The sequence below is a fragment of the Centruroides sculpturatus genome, unplaced genomic scaffold (assembly GCF_000671375.1).
Source record: "Centruroides sculpturatus isolate CEXI.00-Female unplaced genomic scaffold, Cexi_2.0 scaffold846, whole genome shotgun sequence".
In the NCBI taxonomy this organism is placed as follows: domain Eukaryota; kingdom Metazoa; phylum Arthropoda; class Arachnida; order Scorpiones; family Buthidae; genus Centruroides; species Centruroides sculpturatus.
The window spans coordinates 9189-32192 of record NW_019385321.1 but is presented as its reverse complement, the minus strand read 5'-3'; the positions used below and the strand labels follow the sequence as shown (position 1 = coordinate 32192).

The 23004-nt window shown below is 28.2% G+C and overlaps 1 protein-coding gene across 9 annotated transcripts; it reads right to left on the bottom strand.

The window, feature by feature from the left end:
- Nucleotides 1–1643: 1643 nt before the first annotated feature.
- Nucleotides 1644–22297, bottom strand: LOC111637617 (alpha-N-acetylgalactosaminidase-like). Of its 9 annotated transcripts, none has more exons than XM_023383141.1 (7): nt 16285–16444; nt 16044–16125; nt 8613–8783; nt 6841–7015; nt 4890–5064; nt 2660–2754; nt 1644–2161 (listed from the first exon to the last, which is right to left on the bottom strand). In XM_023383141.1, the coding sequence occupies exons 3-7, from the start codon at nt 8771–8773 to the stop codon at nt 2009–2011; spliced, it is 759 nt and encodes a 252-aa protein (XP_023238909.1). In that variant the 5' UTR covers nt 8774–8783; nt 16044–16125; nt 16285–16444; the 3' UTR covers nt 1644–2008. The 9 variants fall into 9 exon arrangements, with proteins under 9 accessions (XP_023238909.1, XP_023238910.1, XP_023238912.1 ...); XM_023383142.1 differs by having other exon boundaries at nt 16044–16085; XM_023383144.1 differs by lacking the exon at nt 16285–16444 and adding an exon at nt 16189–16206 and having other exon boundaries at nt 16044–16085.
- Nucleotides 22298–23004: the final 707 nt, after the last annotated feature.

Genomic DNA, 23004 nt, shown 5'->3' with positions numbered 1-23004 from the left:
CACTGCCTACTAATCTGCCCGAGTTGAGACACAGGATTGAGAAGCTGTTGCTACTATCACTCAAGAAATGCTGGTTAAGGTATGGGAGGAATTAGCCTACAGATTGGATGTGTCACGTGAAAAACAAAGCTCATATTGAACACTTATAAAGTAAACTAGAGATGTTACTCTTTTTTTTCACATTTGGTTTGTTATTCTTTGTTACATTTAAAGTGCAATTAAACACCTTTAAAGCTGCTATATTCTTTTATGTACACCGTGCACATTACAGAAGGCAATTTATCAAAAATCTATTGCTAAAATTAGTGTCAGAAGAAAATAAAATATTAAAGAAACAAGTAACATGGTTGTTATGCATAATGATCAATAATAAAATGTTAGAAGGCCTCAATCCTTACAAACAATGGTCTCAAATTACAAACAACTGCAATATATAATTATAATGGAAGTAAAATGTGAAATGAAATTCTGTAGTTACTACCATAGAAGTTCAAGACACAGTTAATTAGTGGTATGGTGCTTATATAAAAGCACAGTTTAACTGCAAGCAAATTAGAAGACTAAGAAATTATTGAAAATGTATATTTATGTTTGTCTCCTGTAGAAATAACATTTACAAGTGATGAGGAAAAACAAATCAACTGATGAGAGTATTTCACTTCCAAAAGCTTTAAACAGTCTGAAAAAATTCACAAATATTGTCCTTTTTTTGGTGTCCTAGAAAATATCTTTAGCAGTTAAACAATGTAGATTATTACTTTTAATAATGTTAGTAAAAAATATGATACAGATGAAATTAGGATTTCTAGTTTGAATTCCTTCCTGCCTGTTCTTGAGAGTTTTTTCATTTTCCTGTTCCTGAATCCCAAGAAAAGTTGGTCAGAAAAGTGGGAAATTTGGTTCCTAGAACCTGGTAATATCCACAATAGGAAATAAATGTATTACTCACAATGTATCTTTTAGACATTTTTCCTATTTATCATTATGTAAACTTACACTGTGTTACAATATTACCTGTCTCCAGAAATGCTTGCATATCAGAATTAGATAACACATGACCAGCTAATTTTACTTATTGTAATTCAAGCACATTTGATCATGGAGAAGAGAAAACAGTTTGTATTTACACAAAAAAATATTTATTTTCACTACCCAGGATTTGACTACAGTCATCTTCAGGTAAACTAATTAAAGAAATCTAAGGTAGCTTACCTTAATATGACATTAAGTAATATCCTGGGTTTTAAAAATAAATATTTCTCTGTGTAAACACAAACTGTTTCTACTCTCCACAATGAATTGTTTTCACAAAGTGACAACTGATATTACCAACCACATTCAATCAGTTTGCAGCTGATGTTTGTGATGTACTTACAGTAGAACCTTGTTATTTCAAAACTCAAGGGACCAAAAAAAACATGACATCAGATTATTTAAATTTTTTTTTAATCAAAGTTTTTGTAATTCTCAAATAAAATTATGACATTATCTTATATAAATTTTACCCATTCATTTACAAATGTGTTAATGTTACAAGTTATTACTTAGTAGTAATTAAAGCATACAATTGTAGTGTGGCAACAAGAATGGGAGCATATCCCAGAGCAGCACATTTCCCGGCAGTTCTTCCCAGACGTAGCAAGACCCCTCAGCTTGAAATGGGTCCACCCTCAACACCAGATGTCACAGCTGCTCTCAGAACATGGTAAATTCAATGTATACTTACATCGGTTTCTACACAGCGACACTGACTGCTGTCCAAACTGCGATGTGCGTAATGGAGTAAGGCATTATCTTTTGTCTTGCCCACTGCTGGAGGACATAAGGAACGAGCTCAAACTTTACGTGGAAAAAGATAATCTCAATTGGCCGTGTAAGCTGGAAATTTTAGTGTCGAGTAAAAAGTACTTTTCCCTTTTTCAAAGGATGGTCAAGCTTTACTTTAACAGAACATTAATACATTGATAAACGTTTTTTCTCACTTTTATTTACCGCATGACTCCTGACATCAGAATTTTATATCTACGTGTATTTTGATTTCTTTTCTTTTACGCTCACTGTCGGTTTTCCTGCTCGGCATGTCACCTCTATGTACACACTGTATATATTCATCCCGACTGTGCCTAGCGGTGTCGGGCATAATAAAGTTTATTTTGTCTGTCTGTAATTAAAGCTATTTTGAAAAAACCATCAGTTGGCATTTACTTAATGAAAACAATGAAAATGTAACCAAATTACATTCAAAGCAAGACCTGAAAATAATGCACAAAAGAAGCTTAGCTACTATTACAGATCATCAATGAAAATTAAATATAAAAGATTATTATGAGAATTCTCAGGAAATACAATTTCCCATTCTTGATTCCCAAAGGTTCCAAAATGTTGGAAATTTGGAAACCCTAGCTGAAATAACAAACTTCTTAATGAAAAAATAATATTTTTGTAATGATTACTAGCATTTGTATGACTGTTTTCAAATAATGAGTTGATTAATTGCTTTTTTTTCTTTATCATAGTTTGTTACACTGAAATTTTGTTATAAGTTATGTTCAAAACAGCTTCATTACAACAGGATTTAACCTCTATTATTTTGTTTTAATATTATATTCATTTGGATATAAAAATATAGAATTATTATTATAAGAAAATATTATCTTACACTCATTCCTGATGCTTGTTGATAATCAGGCCAACTGCAAGAAAATAAGATTGGTCTTCCAGTATGATTTAAAGCAGCTGTTACTTGAGGATAAGCTATATATAAAATACATAATTTAAAAATTTTTCAAATTTAAATAAAAAAAGCTAAATATTAAACGTTTAGAAATAAAACAAATACAGCAAATCTTCACTTATAATGTCATAATTTCTGAGAACTTAAGTGAAACAATATTTAACCAAAATAATTACACCATAGACTAAATGATATAAATGACGTATAATTTAGTTAATATTATTCTAATTATAGATCATGTTTGGAACTCCAGCATTTATTTTCTATCTCATAGAGTTAATTTTAAGGTTTATAATGAAAATCCAATGACAATAATTGTAAATTACAAATGTATTTCTATCTTTCCTGAATGACATAAAGTTAAGTAAGAACTTGCTGCTCAGTAGAAACTTGGAGTATATTCATAAAGTTAAACAAGTTTAACAAGAATGATATCATCATTATTCTTATCTTCATTATATTTTTTTTATACTTTTTTTATACTAGATATTTTGACCAATTTGTTTACAACAAAATGGCTATTTCTAAAATCAAATTAATGAATGTTACTAATGCAGTCATAACTGAAATATTTTTCTTAAATTGCTTCAGATGGATAGATTTTGTATCATTTCCCATTTTAATCCACAATTTAAACACTCAAGTAGATTTAAAAACATCAATATTGCTGGGTGCTATTTTTTTCACAAAGTAAACAAACTCTTTCCTTCATGAATTTTGTTAGAGTGTTGTTTGAAACATCACCAACTTCGAGCATGTGCACTGAGTGAAATTTGTACTTTATGACAAATTGATTAGTAATGCATTTAACTCATTTGATTACAAAGATACCCATAATTATTCAAACTTGATGAAACCAGGGGTCTTTCAGATAAACAAAATTTTGGATAATCTAGAAACTTGTTTTTGTGTTTTGGTACAACAACAAGCACATCATCAAGACTGAGAAGTTTGTCTGCTATTCAGAGATACAATACATGCTGGTGGCTATACTGTATCAGTATATTTTAACCTGGTCACCATATAGTGACAAATAAGATGGATTATGAAAACACCAAATTTGCATTAGGAATGTGAATATAACAAAAAGTATATGTAGCATATATAATTAAAAAATATATATATATATCATTTATTTTTCAGCTATTAAAATCTCATTTTAATTGAATCTCATTCAAATGTTGAGTTATGAAGGTGATTTGCTATCCATTTCAAGGAGTGGGAAATATATTTGGAATTGTTACATTTATAAACATCATTTATGATCTAATAAAAATCGATACAGGGATTTGTCTTATTTGTAGTTATCAAGTAGGTGTAACTTTTCGAACATTTTTGCTTTTTTCAGACTGATTTATTAAAAAATTACACTTTACCCACCATAAAGCTGTTAAAACAGTTATAACAACAGCATTTGTTTGATGAAAGTTCAAAGGTTGTGTTATGAAAACACTTTGCCAACCACTTCAAAATGTGTGAAGATATTCAGTTTTCTCACATTTATGATCTTAAGTTTCTTTTTTATTACTACTATAATATGGTTCTTGTCAAATAAATGGTTATAGTTTTTTGGTATAATAAGCTTAATTCCAACAGGAAGACAGAAGTTTAATAACATTAATATGTATAACGATAAATGGTCATTGACAACTTAACTAGATTTAACTTCTGTAACAGATAAAGAATATTGTTCAACTTCTTATAACATGCCCTCTTCCCCTATTCCTATTTTAAGCCTGTCTTTATTTGGTTATGGCCAACTTGGCCTATGTAGCCCTTGTGCAATAAAACACCAACCAACCAACCTTTATTTGGTGCTTATGGTCAAAATTCATCATCTGAAAGAGTATTTGAACCGATTCTTTGTTTTTGTTCTAAAATTTTCGTACATAATTTTTTCAGAATATTGAAGGCAGGTCATTGCATTTTCATAAAGTTGGTTATGGACAATGGTGTCCATTATTTAGAGTGTTTGCTATTTAGAGGTAAATATAATAGATGTCCTATTTGAAGGGTCTGGGTAAAATGTCCATTAAGTAGAGGTGTCTGCTATTTGGGAGTGTCCATTAATGGAGGTTTCACTGTATTTGCGTTTTTCATAAAAACTTCATTCATGCAAATTTATAATTCTAAACAAAGAATTAAAATTACATACTTTTATCCATACTTTTTGGATCAGCATAACAACCATCTAATTTTAACATATCTACTCCCCATTTTGCAAATGTTTGAGCATCAATATCAAAATGGCCTGCACTTCCTGGATACCCTCCACATGTCTCTGTGCCAATATCTTCATAAATTCCAAGTTTTAATCCTTTAGAATGAACCTATATAAAAAATATAAAAGATTCATCTTTCTGAGTTTTAAGTTTTAAATCAATGTTTTTTAATAAACATAAAATACCTAAAAAGAGTTTTAAAAATGTATATGAAAATAAATATTCAGAATAAAAAACCTTTTTAGTTTATTTTGTTTCCTGAAAGGAATTTTAAAAATAAATATTGTTTTTATTTATTTTTGAAAATTTATTTATTCAGTTTATTAAAATAAACTGAAAATTTTGTTCTTATTACATGAAATTTAAAATATTCATTACTTAGGATGCAATCCTCACATAATTTCAAAATTCACTGCATTGTGGTATAAAATTAATATTTATTGTTTTGTTATTATACAGTAAACTCTACTTATTATAATCATTGATATTGTTATTGGTCATTTAACAATACTATATTAGCTGTTGTTAAAATTAGCAGATAAACAATACTGAATAAATTATACCTTTTTAAATTATACAATGTTAATAAATCAAAAACAATTTTTTTAGTATTACTTTAATGACTCAGAGAAATTAACACTTTCAGTAAAAAAGTTACCATTGTCAGGCAAAAAAAAAAAAACACAACAAGGATTAAGTATAAAAATTTATAAAATAGTATACAGTATATGCTGCTTATTGTAAATATTTTAGGATTTGCCTAAACTGTTAAAAATACACCATTTAATGTTATCAGTTGGTTACTATTATCAGTTCAGGCAAATCCCACAAGTTTGGCTTTTAAAAAAAAAAAAAACAAAGATTATTTTGTTTGTGCTCAATTAAAAAAGTCAATGAAAATAAATGTAAACAACTGTAAATAAGTACAGGAAATCCTCATTAGCTTGAAATTCAGGGAACAAAATAATCATGACTTTGAATTATTGAATTTTGAATTATCCAAGATTTACATATTTATGTATATGCCAAATGCCACATAACTGATGTAATTTATTAAGCAAATGGAATATGGCTACCTATACAAAATGTTATTTTTATTATTTAATAATAACATAAAGAAACAGCACGTTTCCAGTGAGAACTTTGCAAGTTGCCAGATAGGTTTCATAAAAGTAAAACCAAATTCCTCGAAATGTAGCCCAAATTATTTTTAAAGTGGCCCAAAAAGTAGTAAGTCATTCAAATCTAATAGCCTAGAGCCCTAAAAATATATCAATTTGCTACTTGTAGCCCAATCTTGCAATTCCAAAAACCAACCATGTTTTATGAAATAAGAGAAAAAAAAATATTCCATGGGTAACACCCAAAAATGTGTTTCTGTAAAAGCAAAGACATATTCTCCTGATTAAAGTTGTTCTTGGTCTATTGTTCTCTTATAGCATGGAGGTACTTCAATGTAAACAAATCAGTTAACATACAAAGTAGCTGTATTTCGAACAAACCGAATTCCTTAATGTATAAATCTCTACATCTCTTCCTGGAACAAAAGTACAGTTACAAACTAATGGGATTGTGAACTATCTGAATTTGAATTAATGAGGATTTCCTGTATCTATATTATTTCTGTTTTCAAAAATGATATAGATACTTATTTAGAAAAAATAATTATATATAGTTTTTACAAAGTTTATCAATATAAAACTTTCAAAGAAATATGACTACAATGTAGCCATAATGCATAAACAACAGTAATCAATATTTTGAGAAATTTTATAAAGAAATTTGGGATATTTTGTTAAATGCAATCATTGTATCTAAAAATCTTAATAATCCACAATAGTTTTCATAAAGATGTTTAATACATTTAAAAAAAGTTTAACTTACATAATCAGCAAGAGCTTGGATTCCATGAGGAAATCGATCAGGATCAGCTACTAATTGAGAATTAGCATCTCGTTCCTTACTCATCCAACAATCATCAATATTAACATATTCATAACCAGCTTCTTTAAAGCCATCTGATGCAAGACGGTCAGCCATTTCCATATACAATGATTCACTAAAATTACACTTATATTTTTTAAAATATTCAAGTTTAAAAAAATATAATTAAAATTAATTATTATTGAATAGAAATAAGAGAAAAATGTTCTAAATTAGCAAATAAACAATATATATTAAAAAATTAAAATACATGTTTATTCTTAAAAACTAAAAGCTATACAAACAAATTATTTAACATTAAAATGAATCCAAACAAAAATCTTTTAGGATTCAATTTCCCAATCAACTAAGCTAATAAAATAATAAGGTAAGTAGCTAGGTAAGATATGGCTACTAAAATTAGTAAGGTAGCAGAACAACTACCTCATAACTGTTAGTATTAACTATCATTAGCATAAACATTTAATTTAGTTAACTTTAACATCTGTCTTTTTAACTTTAATATTCTAAAAAATTGAATTTTATCATGCAATAATTGAATGCATCTTAAATATAATCAGTTACTGAATTTTGTTATACTTACTCAGTTATAGAATGATTTAAAATTACATAGTCAGTTTATATAATTTAAATTTAAAAATTAATTTTTTCTTAATTACTGAAATTGTAAAACAAATAAATAAAATTAATTACTAGTGAAATAGTGAAATTGATTTTTAATCTTTTATTTTCATAACTTATACAAAATTTGACCTTAATATACTTAACAAGTGAATAATAGTGATTTTATATATTAAATATACGAATTTATAATATTAATTAGAATCTCTTAATATTTATCTAATCACATACTTATTGCTATTATTTACTCAATTTATTAAGTATTTATAATTATATATATAATATTTCTTGCATATCTTGGATATTTCAACTTTTTGACAGATAAAACAATCATAAATGTTAAAGTGGTTACACTGTTTTTATTTCTTTGTTTTTGTTCTTTTCCTTGTGGATACTAAGAGGATCCTGTTCTCCCATACTCATCACAGGTTCAGCCAAATTCACAATGGGGCAATGGATGATGGATGGAGCCCAACATATCTGAAAATACCATTCATAAAAAAACTGTTGGGTTGGCTCATCCAGATTGATCCCAGATTACCAGAGCAATAAGCTGACACTTAACCATCACAGTCACTCAAACATAAATTACACTATGTTAATTGCTCAGTGAAAACAATAATACTAATATAAAATAACAATAACATTATGCTAAAATCCAAAATTAAAACTGGAAGAGATAACTTGTAAAATGAGAATCATTCACCTTTTCCAGCAAGAGGGTTTATGGGAAAGAATTTTGGAAGTTTGTAGGTTTAAACTTGAGGCAGGTTTATAAAAATAAACCAAAAATGTTGTTCCGTAAACCATTTTGCTGGAAAAGTGTGAATGGTTTTCATTTTACAAACAATAACATCCTAAAATTTGATTAACATCTCTTATTAATAAATGTAAAAATACTTAGTAAGCAATCAATTATTACATCATTGACAATTGTCTTTTAATTAACATATCAATTATGATAAAATAACAAACTTTTGAGCTATTGAACAATGGATTACAAAAAAGTACTTTACATTTTATATTATACAGACTGTGATTATACTTCACTAATAAAACTTAATTTTACTTAGTAAACTTAAACGTTTTACCTGATGCAGTTATAAGGATCTTCTTTACAATCAACATTACAAAGAAATCGTGCCCAAGATAACCATCCCATTGGGGGTGTTATAGCTAAACCATTATTTAAGCATCCAATAAAAGGAATAATGCAAAGGATAGCAATGGAAATTTGAAATAGCCAAATCATATTTCTTAATCTGAAATAAAAATTCAAATAATAAATATTATGAAACTATCCAAATTACAAACTAAATCTTCTACCATAAGCTGGGGTTTTTATAAATTATCTATAAAAAAACACACTTTTTCATACATTTCCAGTAGGATACTTCTTTGTAGTTCTAACAAACATTTTTGGCTTGATTTACAGGCCTTCTTCAGGTTAGAAGCCGTTCCAATTAGAAGTTATGCTGCTAATAAATTGAGTAACTATAAAACAACATAACTCCTAATTGGAATGGCATCTAACCCAAAGAAAGCCTGTAAATCAAGCCAAAAATATTTGTTAGAACTATAAAGAAGTATCCTACTGGAGATATATGAAAAAATGTGTTTTTTATATATTATCCAAATTACTTTTCTTATTAAAATCTATATTTCATTATAGTTCAATATCAAAGTTTTAATTAACATTTATGAGATTTTAAAAATATTTCTTTAAATGTAATTAATATTAACTTAAAATTCTAAGAAATTCATATCCAAATAATTATCATAATTAGTAAGATAATAGAAAATATTAATTAAAGCATATAATATGCAGCTATTGCGTGATATATTTATGTCACACAATATTTATGAAAATGGACATTGTGAATTCAATACAAAGGAGGAACTAACAATGCCATACAGACTTTATGGGAGAACTTGGATAAAAGTTTTAAAATCCCTTGTAGCATCCATGATGGACAGATTATTGCAAGTGCTACTTAAGGAAGGTGTAGTAATTGATTTTTAATGCTGTAAGGAGTCAAAGTCTGATTGTTATTTTATGTTTTGGGCATTATTTTTAGTTGTTGTCATTTTCTTTTTGGTATTTTCTGTTGATGTTTTTATGTTTTAAGGATGGAAACTCCCAAGAAATCCTCAAAATATACTAAATTCAAAATTAAGATCAATGAATATTTATTTACATAAGTGACTGATCCCATAATGCATCAATATGTAAATAGGGTAGTGTGGAATTACACTTGTAAGCAGATAAAAAAATGACACATCCATTCAACTGTGTGGTATAGCTCCCAAAAGCAATTTTCCTTGAATTGAATTGTCTGGCATTCTTTTTGGTGAAGCAGTTAAGTCATAAGAGGTATATTTCTTGCTTTTGAACTTTATTTGGAAATTTAGTTAATTGTACGTCCCACACTGGGAAAAAGAATTTCTCTTATTGATTGATTGTATTTTTTTGTTTGTACATAATTGATCTTGACTTGTTTTGAATATTTGAAATATATATTTATTACTAACTATTTGTTTATCATTGTTGTTTATTTATATATATTACTGTTCAACCTAATAAATATTATTGTGGATTTTTGCTTATATAAGTGTCATTTTTCAATCATTGCATTTTGCTTTCCTGTTAAATCCATTTCTTTCAAATATATATATATAGTATATATAAAACAGAAAACACAAATTTCATAAATTAGCTTCACATAAAATTCATAATGGAACATTTAATGAGAATTTTTGCTTGTTACATAGAACAGATTTATATTTGTTCTATGTAATCAAATTTTGTTCTTTTTTTTAAACATTCTGTTAAAGCTTGAGTGTAACAAGCAAAAGTATTCATCAAATGTTTTATTTTGAATTTGATAAACATATGAAAACTAATTTGTGAAACTTACACAACCCTGACGAGTTTCAGCACCAATATGCCATCATGGGTGTCTGCAGGAAATTTTCCAAGAGGTACAGCTTGGAGAAAAGTAATTATATTAATAAATTTTTATTTAATTTTTGGGGTGTTTTTTACAAGTAGATTATAGAATACAGTATTGCATCAATACAGAAAGATAGACAAAGTGTCCCATAGTTGAGGATGTAAAGTTACATATCTCAATCCCTTTTACAATTATAATTTGTGGAATTTTTTACTTGATCCCAGGGAGGGGCAAGTGCTTCACCTGCCCCTTCTGCAGATGCCCATTCTTACTGTACATATAACACAAATTAACACCAGGCAAAACATTTTGAATTTTACAAATTATTTGTAAAATTCAAAGAAACAATAACTGATTGTGAATACCATTATTTCCCCTTCCAAAAATTGTTGTTATTGTATCTATATATATATAGATACAATAACAACAATTTTTGGAAGGGGAAATAATGGTATTCACAATCAGTTATTGTTTCTTTGAATTTTACAAATAATTTGTAAAATTCAAAATGTTTTGCCTGGTGTTAATTTGTGTTATATGTACAGTAAGAATGGGCATCTGCAGAAGGGGCAGGTGAAGCACTTGCCCCTCCCTGGGATCAAGTAAAAAATTCCACAAATTATAATTGTAAAAGGGATTGAGATATGTAACTTTACATCCTCAACTATGGGACACTTTGTCTATCTTTCTGTATTGATGCAATACTGTATTCTATAATCTACTTGTAAAAAACACCCCAAAAATTAAATAAAAATTTATTAATATAATTACTTTTCTCCAAGCTGTACCTCTTGGAAAATTTCCTGCAGACACCCATGATGGCATATTGGTGCTGAAACTCGTCAGGGCTGTGTAAGTTTCACAAATTAGTTTTCATATGTTTATCAAATTCAAAATAAAACATTTGATGAATACTTTTGCTTGTTACACTCAAGCTTTAACAGAATGTTTAAAAAAAAGAACAAAATTTGATTACATAGAACAAATATAAATCTGTTCTATGTAACAAGCAAAAATTCTCATTAAATGTTCCATTATGAATTTTATGTGAAGCTAATTTATGAAATTTGTGTTTTCTGTTTTATATATACTATATATATATATTTGAAAGAAATGGATTTAACAGGAAAGCAAAATGCAATGATTGAAAAATGACACTTATATAAGCAAAAATCCACAATAATATTTATTAGGTTGAACAGTAATATATATAAATAAACAACAATGATAAACAAATAGTTAGTAATAAATATATATTTCAAATATTCAAAACAAGTCAAGATCAATTATGTACAAACAAAAAAATACAATCAATCAATAAGAGAAATTCTTTTTCCCAGTGTGGGACGTACAATTAACTAAATTTCCAAATAAAGTTCAAAAGCAAGAAATATACCTCTTATGACTTAACTGCTTCACCAAAAAGAATGCCAGACAATTCAATTCAAGGAAAGTTGCTTTTGGGAGCTATACCACACAGTTGAATGGATGTGTCATTTTTTTATCTGCTTACAAGTGTAATTCCACACTACCCTATTTACATATTGATGCATTATGGGATCAGTCACTTATGTAAATAAATATTCATTGATCTTAATTTTGAATTTAGTATATTTTGAGGATTTCTTGGGAGTTTCCATCCTTAAAACATAAAAACATCAACAGAAAATACCAAAAAGAAAATGACAACAACTAAAAATAATGCCCAAAACATAAAATAACAATCAGACTTTGACTCCTTACAGCATTAAAAATCAATTACTACACCTTCCTTAAGTAGCACTTGCAATAATCTGTCCATCATGGATGCTACAAGGGATTTTNTTTATTTGTGAATTATTATTTACATTAACTGTAATGATTTTAGTTTAATCACTTTATTCTAATCTTTTGCTAGTAATTTATTCACTTTAATTAATTAGTTAGAAATTTTATTGTATTTTTAAGCTCTATGTATAATTTATATCCTTTTTTTCCCTTTAAACCCACATCGCAAAGATAACGAGATTGTTTATATATGGACCAAAGTTGTAAGAGGAAATTTGCCTATTTTTCTGATTTTAGGGACTTCACTATAGAAATTTCTAATAATATCAACTTGGAATAATTTAGAGAAACAAATTAGAATAAGAAGTTTATTAATTAGCAGCAATAAATCTCACAACATGCAAGGAAAAGATGACAGGGCACTTAAGTAATTAAATTAATTTGTAAAAAAATAAAACTTTTCCCTCCCTGCTGATCATAGCGGTGATCAAACACTGTTCCAAGGCACGAGAAGTACAATGCTTATCCACGAATGTCATCACTATCAGTGATGACATTTGCGGATAAGCATTGTACTTCTCCTGCCTTGTCATCCTTGTACTCCGCGAATGTCATCACTGATAGTGATGACATTCGCAAAGTTCGGTGTTATCACCATCTAAAGTCAAGGAAGAGTTAAAATGGTTTTGCTATAGTAATGACTCAGCTTCGAAAGTCAAACCAATAATAATAGTAAATCATATGATGACTCTCCTGTGCTGAAAGGTGTATAAAACAGGCCCAAATCCAGGCATCAGAGAGCTCCTCGGCAGACAACAGTAGAAAGCACCAGCCTTGCCAGACTGCCAACAAACCATCCCATACAAGGAAGGCATCAACGGCAAACATCATCAGCGGACATCAACAGTATACATAAGTGGACCCATCCTGCCATAATCGCAAGGAAATTTCGACTAGAATTGAATGCCATTTACTGGCGGACATCAGTGAAGGACCTAGTGAAGGACCAAGCAAAAGGGAAGAAGGAACTAGATCAAGAGACTGACCAGAGACCATGAGAAGACGGCTCTCTTTTTCCTGGTATGTTGTAGTTCAGATACACCCCTGTTAGGCAGCCCCATTGTTTTATAGATACAAATAGGCTGATTTCTTGAATCAGATTTTAAGAATGTTATTCAGAACTTAATTTTCAATAATAAACTCATTATTTGTATTTGACTCTGCATTCATCCTCCTGAGAAATTCTTTCCTGGACTTTGGAGTGACTCTTACTTTCGCACCTTAACTATCTGTTTGTGTCAAAATCAGCAGTATGTCTGATAAAGTACACCTGGTAACAGAACCCTACCCTAACTTAACATAATCTAACTTTTGATGGCCCCCAACCCTCACATGATGTTAACATTGATTAACAATTAGTGTTTGGTGTTAGGAAGTTAGGATCAATTATATCAAGTTTTAAAGATAAAATTGTTTAATCTATAACACAAGTACAAAGACTGCTTGGTTATATAACACACGTACAGGTAGGCCTCCTACAACGCGGTACCTTTAGAACGTGTTTTCGCTCCAACGCGGTTGGAAAAATGCGGAAATATTCTTACAACGCGGTTTACGGTATTTAGAAACGAATTATCTTTCACATAACAGAAAAGTCGCAACGGATCATGTAATACGTGCCGCAGTTCGGTGTACAGAGCTAAATGTCCTCGAAAACAGCTGTTTGTCCATGTTGACGTGTTATTCCCATGAAAGTTTCAGGGGAAGACCAGTTTCTAGACAGATGTGCATCAGTTACCATAAACACTCAAATATATCACTGAATTTTCGATAATTTATACTCTTTCAATGGGGGGAACCGCAAAAGTGGTCCAAAATACAGTATAAACGTCTATTGGGTGTATATTTTTAACAACATAGTAAAGGGAAGTTATTTTTTTTGATTTTTACTGTCCACAAAACTACTTGAAAAAATTTTAGCCATAACAATGCCGAATGAAAAGAAAGGACCGTCGTTAAAAAGGAAATTTATAACTCTTCAAAGATAGAAATTTTGGATCGAATTAAAAATCAAGAGCGGATAGCTGATATTAGTAGGCATTTTAATTTAAATGAGTCGACTATTCGGTCGATTAAGCAATCGGGAGAAAAGATCAGAAATTTGGTCGCATCCGGATCATCTATTCTTGCGAAAAATGTTGCTCGTCCGAGAGCACCTATAATGAAAAAAATGGAACAAGCGCTAATATTATGGGTAGAAGATATGAACAAGAAACGGTTGCCTTTAAATAAAAGTGCACTTAAACACAAAGCCTTAAAAATATTTGATTATTTAAAACAAATGGGACAGTCGTCGGCTGATGAAACCAGTGTTAAATTCGTGGCTAGCAATGGCTGGTTTGAAAAATTCAAAAAACGCCATTCAAACGCCAAGTTTTTCTCTTTTTAGAACCGAATCCCAGTTTTTGTATTAAGTTGGTGTCTCCTATAACGCAATTTTCCACAACGCTGTATTTTCAAGGAACATATCTACCGCGTTATAGGAGGCCTACCTGTATTAAGAAAGTTCTGGAACTGGGAACAAAAGGGCTTTGTCAGTTGTCAGGAAGCTCTCAAGTGTTGTCAGGTTAGCCACAAGTGATCTGATATTTATATTATTCAGGTTCTTAACATCAACCTCTAAAACTTGATAGTTTTATATATATATATATATATACATGATTTTCCAGATTACAAAGCCTAAATTACTAATGTTATTAATAGTGCAAAATTACTTAGCATTTAATTATTAATCATAGCAGTAATATAGCTCAATATAATCCATCAATTGTTTGGCTTTAATTTAAACTCTTTGTAAAAGATTAAAATTTAAAAGAAAATTTCAAATATATCAAACTTTAAAGTTCAAACCAAATATTTGACAATTCTGTGTATATTATTAATCTAAATTTCTCACTCGTAACTCACATATATATATTTGCATAAAATTGTTGAAACAAAACTTTATGTTTTTTGTAATGTACAATTTTTAAATCTGAAACAAATTATTATTTAAAAAATAAACTTACAGATATATTTAAATTGTTATTAATCTTAATTAAATAAAGTGATTATAAAAACAATTTATTAAAGGATGCAATGCTAACTAAATAGTCAAATATAAGTTATAATTTTTAATTGTAATTTTATCATTTGCATTATATTTAAATGCAAAAATCATAAAAAATACATTGATTAACTATATTTGTATTATATAGTTTCAAGTGAAATTTGATGATTTCCTCAAAAAATTCCAAACTAATAAAATTTCAAATATTAATTAATGAAAAATTTAGCAAAATAATAAATAATTAAAAATTTCTTCCTATATTTAAAATATATTTTAAGAAATATTTGAAAAAAATTGTAATAAAAGTAGAAATTATTAAATACAAAAATAATTGAATTATTACAAATGCAAAACCAATATTCAGCATAATGATTATATGATTTATAGCAAAAAAATTGTTCTTGGCTAATTTAACCTTACATTTATCACATTAAAAATCACCTTCTCAGATTCTAGAACATTGTTTATATGTAACAAATATAAAATTTAATCTAATTTAAAATCTAGACAGAAGTTACTTAGAGCATCATATATCTATACATATACAAAGTATTTTATTAAATAAGTTTTGATAGAAATTATTATTTAAAAGATATTTTTAATCTAAGTATATATTTATCCATTAAATATAAAGATATGTTTTCTTGTTCTAAGATATGAAATTATGTTTAATATAAAATTAAATTCATTACCTTAATAACCTTCGTGTGACAGTAAATTAATTAAAAATTCTTCTGCAAAATGGAAATATTATTTTAAAATTATCTTCAATCTCTAAAAAAAAAATGTAAAATTAACGCGTCGTGTACAGATTGTATATAATTACCCTAGCCTTACTTTGATAATCCTGATAGTTTCTAAATAATTTATATTAATTATATCAATTTAATTATATATATATAATAGGAGCAAATCACAGATCATATTACTTACATAAAAATCAATCTCGTGATAAATCTTATCACATTCCAGATTAAACCATCTGTCACGTTATTTATGCACAAAGTGACTAATCTAAATAAAAATTAATTATTAATAATTAAACCGAACATTATTGCATGTCACGTGTAAATAAACACATGTGTCATTTAACTTTAAAAAATATCTAAAGTATGTGTGCTGCCATCTCGCGATTTTCGACAAAATTCATGAATACTGTATATAAATTATTCTTTTGATAAAAGTTTTATATTATATTCATATAGTTATTAATTATAATGAAAAATCTGTTTAATTAATTATATTATTTTTTTCAATAAATAATATGGAATACAGATGTAAGTTCGATCACCTGTAGTATTTATTCTATGATAATATCTAAGCTTCGATATCCGTATCAATTTTTTATTATTAGTTGATTACATAAGGCGATACAATAATTTTGTTGTAGAGTAAGGTTCATAATTCATTTTTTAACATTAGAATTGCGTTCGGACAGATATGGCATAGAAAATTCTGAAGTAATTAAAGTCAAGTTTTAATAAAGCGAGATACGACAAAATTTGCTATTTACAAAACTTTTCGTAACCGAAAATGTAAATAGGCGTCGTTATATACGACATAGAGTAGTTGTTGTAAATGATTTAAGACGGCCGACGAGTATTTAGTTTTCTTGATTGACGAATTATACATTTTATCGAAGATTTAGCGTTTACTTCGTCTGTCGATCGAAGACATGTTAACGAAATTAATCCGACTCTGTCGAATGTCAATGAAAACGATTTTTAATTTAATTGAGAAACTGAAACCTCGTTTGGAAAGTAGAAGACACGTACAGCGTACTATTTCCTTAATCATATTAATAAGTGATGAAAAGAAAACTTTTTGTTACGGTTGTTTTCGGGACATTAAATTCTTGATTTCCTACTTGTAGAAATCAAGTTTTTTCTCTTTCTAAAAAAATCTCTTTTGTAGGAGCATTTATTTTTGTTTGCTGTGTTTTAGTGTCTTTTTAAACTATACGAAAAGAAAATTTTTATCGCGTATATTATTAAATTCATTATAATTATTTTTTTTTCTAAAAAATTGAGTTGTTTTCTCCAATCATTTAATGAAATTTTCTTAAACATATAATTTTTTTTTGTTTTTGTAAACTGGAGATTACACTCTTAACATGGAACGATTTTTATCATGTCATTTCTGAAGAATTGTATTAAAATGGTTTAAGTGAAAAGTGTGAAAACATCAAAAAACAATATTGTTCGTTCGTATATAAGGTATGATTTTTTAAAATAAGTTTCAATGTGAATTATTAAAGTATAAATTTGAATTAAACAAAACAGACCATTTCTTAATTTTTTGTGTTATACGTGTTATTTTGTTTTGCTAGTTAACACTTCACTCGATACATTTCGCCAGAGGCGCTGTGGTCGGTCGTAGCCAATTTGTTTTGAAATGTCGATAAGTTCTTTTTAGTTCTTTGAAATGCCGTTAGGTTCGCTTTTTGACTCCCTATTCCGATGTAGATAAGGGAACGATTTTAAGAAATTTATTATCTGTTACTTTTACAAATGGTGAATTGCTGTGTGCCTTTTTGTAAATCTAAGCAGATGAAAGGTAGTAATATTGGATTTCATAAATTTCCCACAAATGAACTTCAAAGAAGAAAATGGGTTGTAGCAGTTTCCCGTCAAGGCAACAAGACAGGCTCATTTTGGATTCCGAGTAAAAGCTCTGTAATTTGCAGTAAACATTTCAAAGAGAAGGATTATAGCATTAGCACAAGAAAAAGAGTCCTTTTACCAAATGCAATTCCCACTGTTTTTGATATATTTCCGAGATACAGACAAATCATACAGACGAAAAGGAAACCATCAAAAAGAAGACACAGTGGAGAAGATTTAGAAGAATCTCTGAAAAGAATAAAAAAACAACATTAATCCAAGTGTTCAGTCATAGCCTGTTTCAGAAATAATTAAAAATTAACCCAAAATATATAAGCATAGGCAGACAATATTCATTTCCTCTGAACAAATGAATGGTATCAAAAGCTTCTAAAATAAAATTAAGGGGAATTGTTAATAGAAATTCAAAGCAGGAAGGTCTTGTTGTGAAATTAAAATAATGTATTAAGTATTTGAAGGAAAAATTCAAATTACAGAAAAAAAATCATTATGATCAAAGCTGCATACATCATGATGAAGCTGAACATGATCTAAAAGTAAATTTATTTTAATTGAGTAAATTGAAGCCTTTGGGAAAAAAAACGTGTCTACAATCAAGATTAGTGTCTTATCATCAACATGTTATAGATTATTAAGAGATTTAAATATTTTGTGACTTATACTTCAAAAAACTTTTTATTTTAACTAAAGGATTATCAACATTTTACAAAAAAACAATTTTATTTTAATTACTTTTAAACTAACTGGATAAGAATTGGCAAGATTAATTATAGATGCTATGGAAGCAGAGGAAAGTGGTTTCAAAATTGTATTGTAACACAACTATCAAGTTAATGTAATAATGATGCATTGCCTGGTAAAGCAGTTGGCATGTAATGTACAGTTGATATGACTACCAAAGGGAGATGTGTAAAATTGAATGTTTCTAATAAACTTTTATTTAACAGTATTAATACAGCTGCATAAGAAAACCAATGGCATAATCCATGTCAAATAAGACAGGCTATGTCATTGGCTTTCTTATCTAGATGTATTAAAGCTGCTCTACTAGGCAATATGCCCAATATTTCAGATTTTATCTGGAGGAAATGTTGAACATAAAATCCACATCCAATAAATATTAGTAGCAACTATTTTTAAGTTGTGTCTCTGTCATATTAAAAATATATGGTTACAGCACTTAGAAAGAAATATTGATGTCAATAATAATACAGTATTGTAATATTGCAGATTTTTAAAAATTGTATATAATTTACAAAAAATACTTGTAATAAAACCAGTTAGAAAATTAATTTGAAGGATCATATTTTCTCCAAAATTAATGCTTGATTCAAAAAACATATGGACATTTTATGTCCAGGAAAGTTAAGAAAAAAATAGTTTATATAAAATTATCAACTGTTTGGAGAAACTTAAAGTGCTTTCATATACATGATATCTCAAATACAACACGAGTTCACTCTAGAAATGAAGATAGAATGATTATTCTCTAAAATTGATAATGAATGATTAAATTGATTGATTGATGAATTCTGTAATCAAAGGTGAACTTCAACAAAGTGATTTATTTTTAATTTTTATTGTTAACTAGCTGCAAGGATCCGCTTTGCTGGGTTTTTATTTGTGGACAAAAAGTAACGATAGTGAAGATAATTACATTATAGCCAATCTTACCCATTTTCACAGAATGCAAGATTTAGGTCCCCCGTTTCCAGACTAATTAGAGAATTTTTATGTCCAGTCAAACGAACTATTTTCAATTTGATCAATTTTCTGGAACATTTACAATCGTTCTATAATCGAATCAATTCGAATACAAATTCAAATTCGAAAATTTTTAAAATCGAAATAGAAAATCTTCCACTTTCAAGCCCATATGTCCTGCACCCTTATAGTTATCGAGACGCAACCACCATAGTGCACGAATGGAGACTTGGGGCTACTACCACATACAAACANATATTTTTAATTTATTTAATTTAAAATATGTGCTTGCCACCAAAAATTAGTACATGTCCCTGTAGTGGCTTGTCCCTGTACATCATACTTTTCCTTTAACAGTAGAGTTCTGCCGGTCATCTATACCAGTGCAGAAAATCGTGTCGAGCAACTTCTAACTTTTCCCTATTCCGTAAAGAATAGGGAAAAGGACTTTCTTGCACCGATAGCAATCAAGTAGAGATTTACGTTATCACCATTGCATAATAAATAGTTTCGAAAGAATATAGTACAGTATTTGAAGTTTTAGAGCAATCGGGATTTTATGCAATCGTCTATAGAAGACATTAAAAAATATTCTCATCCATTGACACGCAGACATGCCAACTAAATGCTACAATAGTGTTTTCTTTCATTTTGGCCATATCGGCTGTGACGTCATTACAATAATAACCAATATCCGATTGCTTAAATTCTTTACCGGATGTGACGAGGACACGATGTATATTTCGCACAGAGCCACTATAGAATTACTTTTCTGTATTCTTTTTCCGCATTACTTTTCCGTAGTGATTTTTCTTGAGCGAGGGCGGTCTTAAAAAGAAATGCATCGAAATTATTTTAATTAATCGTAAACACCAGAAATCAGCGACAAGTCGCCAAAGATTTGACAGGCTACATTTAGACTTCCCACCCCTCACCCGCATCAATTTGGAGAAGAATTTACTGCGAAAAACAGAAGATGACATATACTTGAGAAAAAGTGATTAAGTTAGCAAAGCAGATTTTTAAGCTTATTAATTATAATATATTAAAATATTATAGCTTATTAAATATTTAATTCTCAATTACTGTAAAATCTGCAGTTATTATATCTACTGTCTCAATGACTATGGTTACATGATAATATCAGAGGTATCCCAGGCAAATTTATTTTTGAGGCTCATTAAAAGTGATGAAGGTAGGGGATAGACTTATTTAGGTTTAGAATACTATGAACATTTTTAACATATAGTGAAACATACAATAAAGTGATAAAAACATATACAATAGTTTTACAATGAATTAGAAAATTCAATAGGTGCACAGAAATCCATCTACAAAACTTCTGCTTTTAGCAGTGCTGAATCAATTAAAAAAAATTCCAGTTCTTCAGTGATATTTCAATAAACAAGATTGAAAGTGAAGAAAATCTCTCTGGATACTGTTTTGAGGTAGTTCTTGATGAATTTTAACTTAAAAATGATTGTTCTGCTAATGCAATGGATAATGGTACATTTACATTTTCAATACTCTGTAATAGCAATTTGATGAGTTTAAATACAAAAATATACTGCCAAATTTGGAAGGCCTCTGAAAGCAATTCTCTAGGTGTCTTCTCTTATTACCTACATGTAGGGATGCTTCTGTTTAATATAAATAGGTAAAAAAACTTATTGTGTAAACTAGAATGTATATCATCTCCAGCAACACCCTTTGTGTTTTTAAGATCAAGGAAGCTTATAATATCAAAAATTATCTCTTGTTATTCTAAAGATAATCTCAGATTTTATCTCAACAAGTGATTTTAAGCATTATTTCAAAAGGAATTTTGTGACATTTAATTTCTTTACAAAAATAATCTGAGTAAGTAAAATACAATTATATATATATATGCACTAATTAATTAATATAAACATTTAACTTTTAATATAATATATCTTTTTAAGTAACTCCAGCTTTTTGAATGCAAAAGTTCAAGATTTACATCAGTTTTACTACTTGCACTTTCATCATCCACTTACTGTCATCTTACATTCAATATTAACTCATCATTAGTTCATAAAGTTTTCTAATAAGAATATACATATTCATATAAAATTACTTTTACAAATTAGTTCTCGATTATTGTTATATTTCAGTTATTTTAGGAGTTATCACACAAAGAGACTTGAGACCATTATTTTATTATAAAACTATTCAATAATATAGTATTCAACTCCAACAACTAATTAGATGTTGAGGTTGAATATTGGAATATAACAGTAATTGAGAACTAATTAATAAAAAAAAAGAGATTAGAAACAAGTCCATAGATATATAATTTTACAAAATAATTTAAAAATAAAAGTTATATGATATGATAAATGCAAAAAATTCTCTGATTTACTGTAGAACATATATTACCAATTACTAAAACTACAACAATCATATACACATGCATATATTACATTTAATAATATGAATAAACTTATAAATTAACAAAAAAATTAATTTTACCAGTTCAATACTCTGTTGTTTGTGATATAAATGGTTTTAAATAACAAAATTGATATCAGAAACAGATTAATAAAATAGCAAAGGTTTGAAATTATCAATTGCTGATAATTTTTGACAGCTACATTTGTAAAAGTGAAATAATAAATAGTGATAGTGATTAGAAAAAGATGATCAATAAAATAAATTATCTGATTATTTTAAACAAATATTTGAAAATTTTTGATTTTTGTTTAAATAGAAATAAATATTAAAAAAATTAAACTTTAAGAAAGTTACATATCATGTTTTACATATTGGAAATTTTATTTCATAATCAACAAATCATGAATTAATACCTAAAAAATTATATGTAAAAACAGCATAGTCCAAAAGTCTTGTCACCTCCATAATTTTATTTGAAGGTGTATATTTATTACTTTATCATATTTCAGGTAGCCGATGTAAACTCGTACAGTATAAAAAAATTGGTTCATTGCAAGTGTACAGGCTGGTGAACATTTACAAACTGGAAAGAGCATAGAGCATGTGCAAAATGATAATGCTCGATCTTCTGAATGACTGAAAAATATAAAAATGTAACAAAATACATATTAAATATATGTATATTGTGCAAGGGTTCTTAACCTTTTTTGTTCCATGGTACGTTTTTCCAGTCAGGTGAAAGTGACAGACTAAAAAATGTTTTAGAATGCATAAAATAAAACAAGCAATTATTTCTTGTGACATTGTCACAATGCTGGGCTACAAGTTTTAATCATATTTTTAATTTATTTAATTTAAAATATGTGCTTGCCACCAAAAATTAGTACATGTCCCTGTAGTGGCTTGTCCC

What these genes read in the sequence shown, in the direction of transcription:
- LOC111637617 (XM_023383146.1), bottom strand. Translation starts at nt 8,773, where the DNA reads ATGATTTGGCTATTTCAAATTTCCATTGCTATCCTTTGCATTATTCCT. An exon ending in TCCAAGCTCTTGCTGATTAT is followed by an intron (nt 5,065 to 6,840) that starts GTAAGTTAAACT and finishes TTTTTTATATAG; the next exon opens with GTTCATTCTAAAGGATTAAA. An exon ending in TCCAAAAAGTATGGATAAAA is followed by an intron (nt 2,755 to 4,889) that starts GTATGTAATTTT and finishes TTTTATATATAG; the next exon opens with CTTATCCTCAAGTAACAGCT.